This window comes from Corvus brachyrhynchos, unplaced genomic scaffold (assembly GCF_000691975.1).
Source record: "Corvus brachyrhynchos isolate BGI_N302 unplaced genomic scaffold, ASM69197v1 scaffold149, whole genome shotgun sequence".
NCBI classification, from domain to species: Eukaryota; Metazoa; Chordata; class Aves; order Passeriformes; family Corvidae; genus Corvus; species Corvus brachyrhynchos.
The window spans coordinates 618383-624341 of record NW_008240021.1 but is presented as its reverse complement, the minus strand read 5'-3'; the positions used below and the strand labels follow the sequence as shown (position 1 = coordinate 624341).

The 5959-nt window shown below is 46.0% G+C and overlaps 1 protein-coding gene across 2 annotated transcripts; it reads right to left on the bottom strand.

The window, feature by feature from the left end:
* Nucleotides 1-3000: 3000 nt before the first annotated feature.
* On the bottom strand, nt 3001-5908 carry DNAJC28 (DnaJ heat shock protein family (Hsp40) member C28). 2 transcript variants are annotated; one of them, XM_017743351.1, is made up of 2 exons: nt 5033-5908; nt 3001-4347 (listed from the first exon to the last, which is right to left on the bottom strand). In XM_017743351.1, the coding sequence occupies exon 2, from the start codon at nt 4295-4297 to the stop codon at nt 3200-3202; it is 1098 nt and encodes a 365-aa protein (XP_017598840.1). In that variant the 5' UTR covers nt 4298-4347; nt 5033-5908; the 3' UTR covers nt 3001-3199. The 2 variants fall into 2 exon arrangements, with proteins under 2 accessions (XP_017598840.1, XP_017598839.1); XM_017743350.1 differs by having other exon boundaries at nt 5089-5907.
* Nucleotides 5909-5959: the final 51 nt, after the last annotated feature.

The following is a 5959-nucleotide window of genomic DNA, read 5'->3' as shown; positions in this document are numbered from 1 at the left end:
CGCCATGGCCGCTCCTCTCCGCGGTCCCTCACGCCCCGCTCACACCCCAGAGCCGCCTCCCACACGGCCATAAATGACCCCCGTCCTTCTCTGCTGACCCACCAGAACGACACAATATTGTCAAGCAGGTCCCGTGTTGAAATAAACTTCGAAATGCTCTCAAACGTCAGTCCCGTGTCTGGTTTAATGAAACCAAACGGAATTAATAAACATAGATAAATTCTAATTCATAGGATCAATCACGGAATGGTCTGCGTTGGAAGGCAACCTAGTGGACAGGCAATATGGAGGTAACGCGTCAATAAATCATTGTGGAACATACTCCATCTAAAACAGCAAAACGAGTAAGTGACAGGAGACAGATGTTGAATACAAGCCCTGAGCAAACGAAAGCAAAAGAACTGGATCGAAGTCAGCATTTTGAGGATTAGAGGGCACATCTCACAGAGATGGAGTTGAAACAATCAGATTGATTCGGGTGGGAAGGGACCTCAAAGCCCACCCAGTGCCACCCCTGCCATGGCAGGGACACCTCCCACTGTGCCAGGCTGCTCCAAGCCCCAATGTCCAGCCTGGCCTTGGGCACTGCCAGGGATCCAGGGGCATCATAAAGAATGCCCATATAAATAATATCCACGTGCCAGTGCCATGTGGGGCACAAACTGAGACAAGGAGCTCTCTCAGAAAGGCCCAGAGAGATGCAACCAAACGGCCACAGAATATTAATTTTCTCCTCAAAAAACAACTGTGGCCACATGAAATCCCAGTAAAAGTTACACTCAAAGTCCTCTCTTCTTAGCCCCACTCCTTTTTTAACCTTCACTTACATGTACGCACTGTGTCCCATCAAGTCCAGAGACACCACACACCCTGTTTCCTCAGAGTGGCACCTTCTCCCACTAAGAAAAAAGATTTATCATTTATGTGTTTCTTTTACAAGATGCCCTGCTCTTGCTTCTCCTTTTACTCCTTCTCCTCAGAGCCTTCTCTGTACCTCCATGTTCATCCCAAGATGTTACTACTCTGAAAAAGAGAAATCCTCAGGACTCGGCAGTGCCTACAGAAGGAAAGAATTTCTTCCCAATACCTGGTTTAAATCTCTCTTTCAGTCTTAAGCCATTCCCACTTGTCCTGTTGGGCAAGAAACTGATTCCTCACCCTGAGGAAAACTGATACCTCAAATACTGTATCTTAATAATAAATAAATAAATGCCATCTTTTGTCGTCATATTAAGTATTACGATGTCACTTAAGCCTTTCAAGCCACAAGGCATGTGGTCATTAGACCAACAAATAGGAAGTTCTGGGAATAAGCAACATGGGTTTTGGATTGGGGGTCAGCAATGATTGCACCTCTTTTCCAGTCATAAAATAACATTTATCAAATTCAAATTAACAGTCCAGTGTCAGCCAGAAAAATTCCTTCTGAAGGCCATTCTCTCCTGGGTTTTCTGTATGTGGTAGTTGGTATTCCTTGGAACACTTCCTCTGGAAGTATTGACTAAATACTGCTCTTAAGATTTTGTGAGCTCAGAGCAACAAAATTATAGAGCAGCCCTGAAAAGCTGAACTCCTCCACACACCTGGGGAAAATAAAAGTGGAAATTATTTTTCCCATCATCACTGTAAATGTAGCACAAGTGGATTTTTGTGCCTGGCAGTTTTGGATTACATCAGTGTAAGGCTGATTTAAAGTGCCTCAGTCAGGTCACACCTGCCCCATTTCAACCCAACTGGTTTTAATAAGAACATAAAAATCCCTGTCTGCTGCTTCACCCTTTATGGCACCTCCAGTATTGAAACTGCTGATGCTTGTGAGCCAAAGTGGGTCCCATTTACTGCAGCCAGGTTTCTGTTTACCCTTGTGCCATGAATTCAATCTGCTCTTGAAATCTCCCACTGGATTGTCTGAACAGCAATGCAGATCCAATTCCTGCAGATCGTAATGAGAATCAAAATGTGGGGTTTTCAAGCGTATTATGTCAAAGGACCTTCAGAAAAGTATCATTAATTAAGTTCTCATTACGAACAAGAATAATTATGGAAATAAACACACATTCATACACAGAGCTGCTGGAGCCAGGCTGGGAGAGCTGGGGGTGCTCACCTGGAGAGGAGAAGCTCCAGGGAGAGCTCAGAGCCCCTTGCAGGGCCTAAAGGGGCTCCAGGAGAGCTGCAGAGGGACTGGGGACAAGGGCTGGAGGGACAGGAGCCAGGGAATGGCTTCCCAGTGCCAGAGGGCAGGGCTGGATGGGAGATTGGGCAGGAATTGTTCCCTGGGAGGGTGGGCAGGCCCTGGCACAGGGTGCCCAGAGCAGCTGGGGCTGCCCCTGGATCCCTGGCAGTGCCCAAGGCCAGGCTGGACATTGGGGCTGGGAGCAGCCTGGCACAGTGGGAGGTGTCCCTGCCCATGGCAGGGGGTGTTCACCAATAAATAAATTTCCAAGACCTCCTTCTGCTCCTTCTGTGTTAAAGATGCAAAAATGGACTTGTGCACGTGTACAGTCCAAGTCCAGACATCCAGAATCGTCCCTTCAAGGCCACTGAATTTAGCCTTAAAGAGGTGAATGTGCTTTTAAAAAGCATGCAGAGAACCTGCCAAAAATTCATGAGCTCTAAGTATTTAAATAGGAGTGCAAAGGTGAATCAGAGCACAGCAAGAGGTTTGCCTCCACTTTATCTTTAATGTGTTTTTCTTATGCCTCGGTTTCCCCTTTGAAGTGATAAGAGACTGTAAAAGTGATTACGCTCTTTGCTGAAGTGAAGCATTAATTTGGATTTCAGCAGAAGGAAAATGACCTGCAAGAGAAGAACTGATTTGCTGCTGCTGTGGTTTAACCCAGCCAGCAGCTGCTCAGTGGTGGGGAAGTGTGAGGGGCAAAAAAGGTGCTGTGCAAGCCCTGCCCAGCAATAAAAACATGGAATGAGCAGCACTGCCTCCAGCTCAAATCCAACACACAGCTCCAGACTAACTGTGAGAAAAATTAAGTCCACCACAGCCCAAGCTGGCACATTTAATTTAATAATATTTAAAAATAACTCAATTATTTATAATGCAAACGTCCATCACACAACCAAATTTCCATTAAGTGGGGTGACAGTGTGGATTTGACATTTTCAGCGAACCTGAAATTTGTCTAGTGCTACATTTCATTAATAAAGTGCATTCAAAACCTTGACAAGAGGAGTTAGTATGAAATTATTTCAGTGTAAGTTTTAACCACTTAAAGAGAGAAGACTTCCACCCAAACCTTTTACCCTCTTCCCCCTCGTTTTCCTTCGTGTCTGAATCAGAAACCTTTTCCATGACAGCCTCGTAAGTCTTTTGTGCTCGGAGGATTTCCTTGTCCGTGCTGAAATGCACCATTTGCCTGCTCAGAATGGGCACGACCAGGTTGAAGTTGTCGACTCTCTTGTTTAATTTCCTGATGTCTTCTGCAAACTGCTCGCAAACCCGACCCCATTGCTTCTGCTCCGACAGCGTCATCGGCTCCCCGAGCTTCCTCCTGGAGGCCACGATGCTCTTCCTCAGCAGCTCAATGGTCTCCCGGATTTCCTTCTGCAGCAGGATCCACTCGGGCTGGTACCCATTGTCAATGAGGATCCTGTTCAGGTTGTGGGTCATGGGGTCGATGTGGGGACTGTCCGAGAACTTCTGCAAAGGCTTCCCTTTGCCACTGAGGTTGTCGAAGTCTCCTTTGGCCATGGATTCCTGGATGAGGTCCTCAACCAGCCGTTCCACCGCCTGAGTTATCTTCACTTTCTTGCTCTGCCTCACGTCCTCGGCTCTGCTCAGGTCGCTGCCGGCGTAGCGGTTCTCGAGCCTCTGCTGCCGGTACTGCAGCACCTGCTCGGTGGCACGGTCCACGCGGAACTGCATGTACTGCTTCTCCCTCTGGCTCGGCGTGCCGATGCCCACGCCCTCAAAGCTCAGGTAGTGTCTGTGCTGCAGGGATTTGGATTTGAACTGGTCTTCCTCCTCCTCGCTGGGATCCGATATCTGTTTGGCTTCCAGGTCATTGAGCACTACCCTGTAGGCCTCCTCCACCCTTATGAAGGCCTTGGAATCGGCCATGCCGGAGCTGCTGTCCGGGTGGTATTTTTTGGCAAGATTTCGATAGGAGTTTCGGACATCATCGAGGGAACATCCTTCCTCGAGCCCCAGAATTTTGTAAGAGTCCTTGATGTCATTTTTGGGTTTGTAACCCGACAACATCCTGCAGAGAAACGGCTTCAGCTTCCTTGGAATCATGGCTCCCCGTCCCATGAAACCATGTCCCATGTTGTTACTCAGCATGACACAAAGCCACTGGGGATTTCTTCAGATGCAGCTACATCATAAACAACCTACAGACACATTTGTACAAAAACCATGTTAAACACCCTTTTCTTTAAAGAACTTCCAGGGCAAAAGTCTTATCTTTAGCCTGATATATTAAAGAAATCCCTACTAAAATTCAGCAGTATTTTTTTCTTTTATAGACTAATATTGAAATCACAGAATCCCAGAGTAGTTTGGGTTGGAAGGGACCTTAAAGCCCATCCAGTGCCACCCCTGCCATGGCAGGGACACCTCCCACTGTGCCAGGCTGCTCCAAGCCCCAATGTCCAGCCTGGCCTTGGGCACTGCCAGGGATCCAGGGGCAGCCCCAGCTGCTCTGGGCACCCTGTGCCAGGGCCTGCCCACCCTCCCAGGGAACAATTCCTGCCCAATATCCCATCCAGCTCTGCCCTCCTTAAGCTTAAAGCCATTAATTTACATTTCTAATTAATTACTATTGAAGTAGTAGTATTACAATGTAAATGAAATTTAATTCACAATTTACTTTTTTCCTGGTATGACAACAACAACACAGGTTTGTTTTGCACTGAAGAATTCCCAGGAAGCATTTTTATTGCCTTTATTTTTTTTATTATTTATTGTATTGCCTTTACTGCCTTTCAGCAAACTCATGCCAGTGTAAACTGGAAATAAGGTTGATGCTGAGCAATAGCTGCTGAAACAAATGCCTCCTTTTTCCTCTGTACCTACATTCAGCAACAGCTCAATGTCCTACTCCCATGGATCAATGCCTCAAGATTAACGACCTGGTACATTTGCAAAGGAGGTCATCACAGCACGTTTTTGGTATTTCACAGCAACATCTGGATCATCCCTCAGGTTACAGATTCACTTAGATCAGCCTTTGTATCCCAGCAGTGGCCAAACTCCTTCGCTGGTGCCAGACAGGGGCATAAACCTGGAACTCAGAACAGATCAATAGCAGTCAGTATGTTCCTCTGCAGCAATTCCAGTGATTCTGGGTTACCTGGGGACACAGCAAAGGCAACACCTCAGCAGGTGACAAAGTCAGTCTTTATGTAAAATCAGTGTGGAAGAATATAACACAAACTGGACACACCAGTTACACATCAGCCAACCTCTCTTCATTCATGGGAATCCTTAGGGAAATGCTGGATCAGTGGAGCTAGACTCACAGAGGGCAACATCTTTTTTGCTCACTCCATTTCCAAACAAAAAACTAGGTCAAATCAACTCCTCAAGGTTAATTAAAGAATAAGCAGCATTTATGTCTTCTGCACACACCAAATTGCCCTTCTGCCCTAACACAGAGAAGGAAAAGGACAAGTACTTGGGACTGAATAAATTCTCAATGTTTTCAGCTGGCTTTGATCCATGTAAGGTATTAAATCATCAGCTTGTGATAATGGAGCTCATTAACACTTTTTATCTATGATGCAGTGATTTCATTCCATCTGGGTGATGGACAGAGATAACAACTGATTTTCATACAGCCATAAAATCCCGTGTAACTACTACTTAAACAGAAGTATCAATAAATGATCTTTTTAAATTCAATTTTTGCTCAGAAAGCGACTTTCTCATAACTCGGTAGCCTCGATTTTAATAAACATATGGTTCATTAAAGAACCATATGTAGAACCCTCAAGCCCCCGG

What these genes read in the sequence shown, in the direction of transcription:
- DNAJC28 (XM_017743351.1), bottom strand. Translation starts at nt 4,297, where the DNA reads ATGCTGAGTAACAACATGGGACATGGTTTCATGGGACGGGGAGCCATG.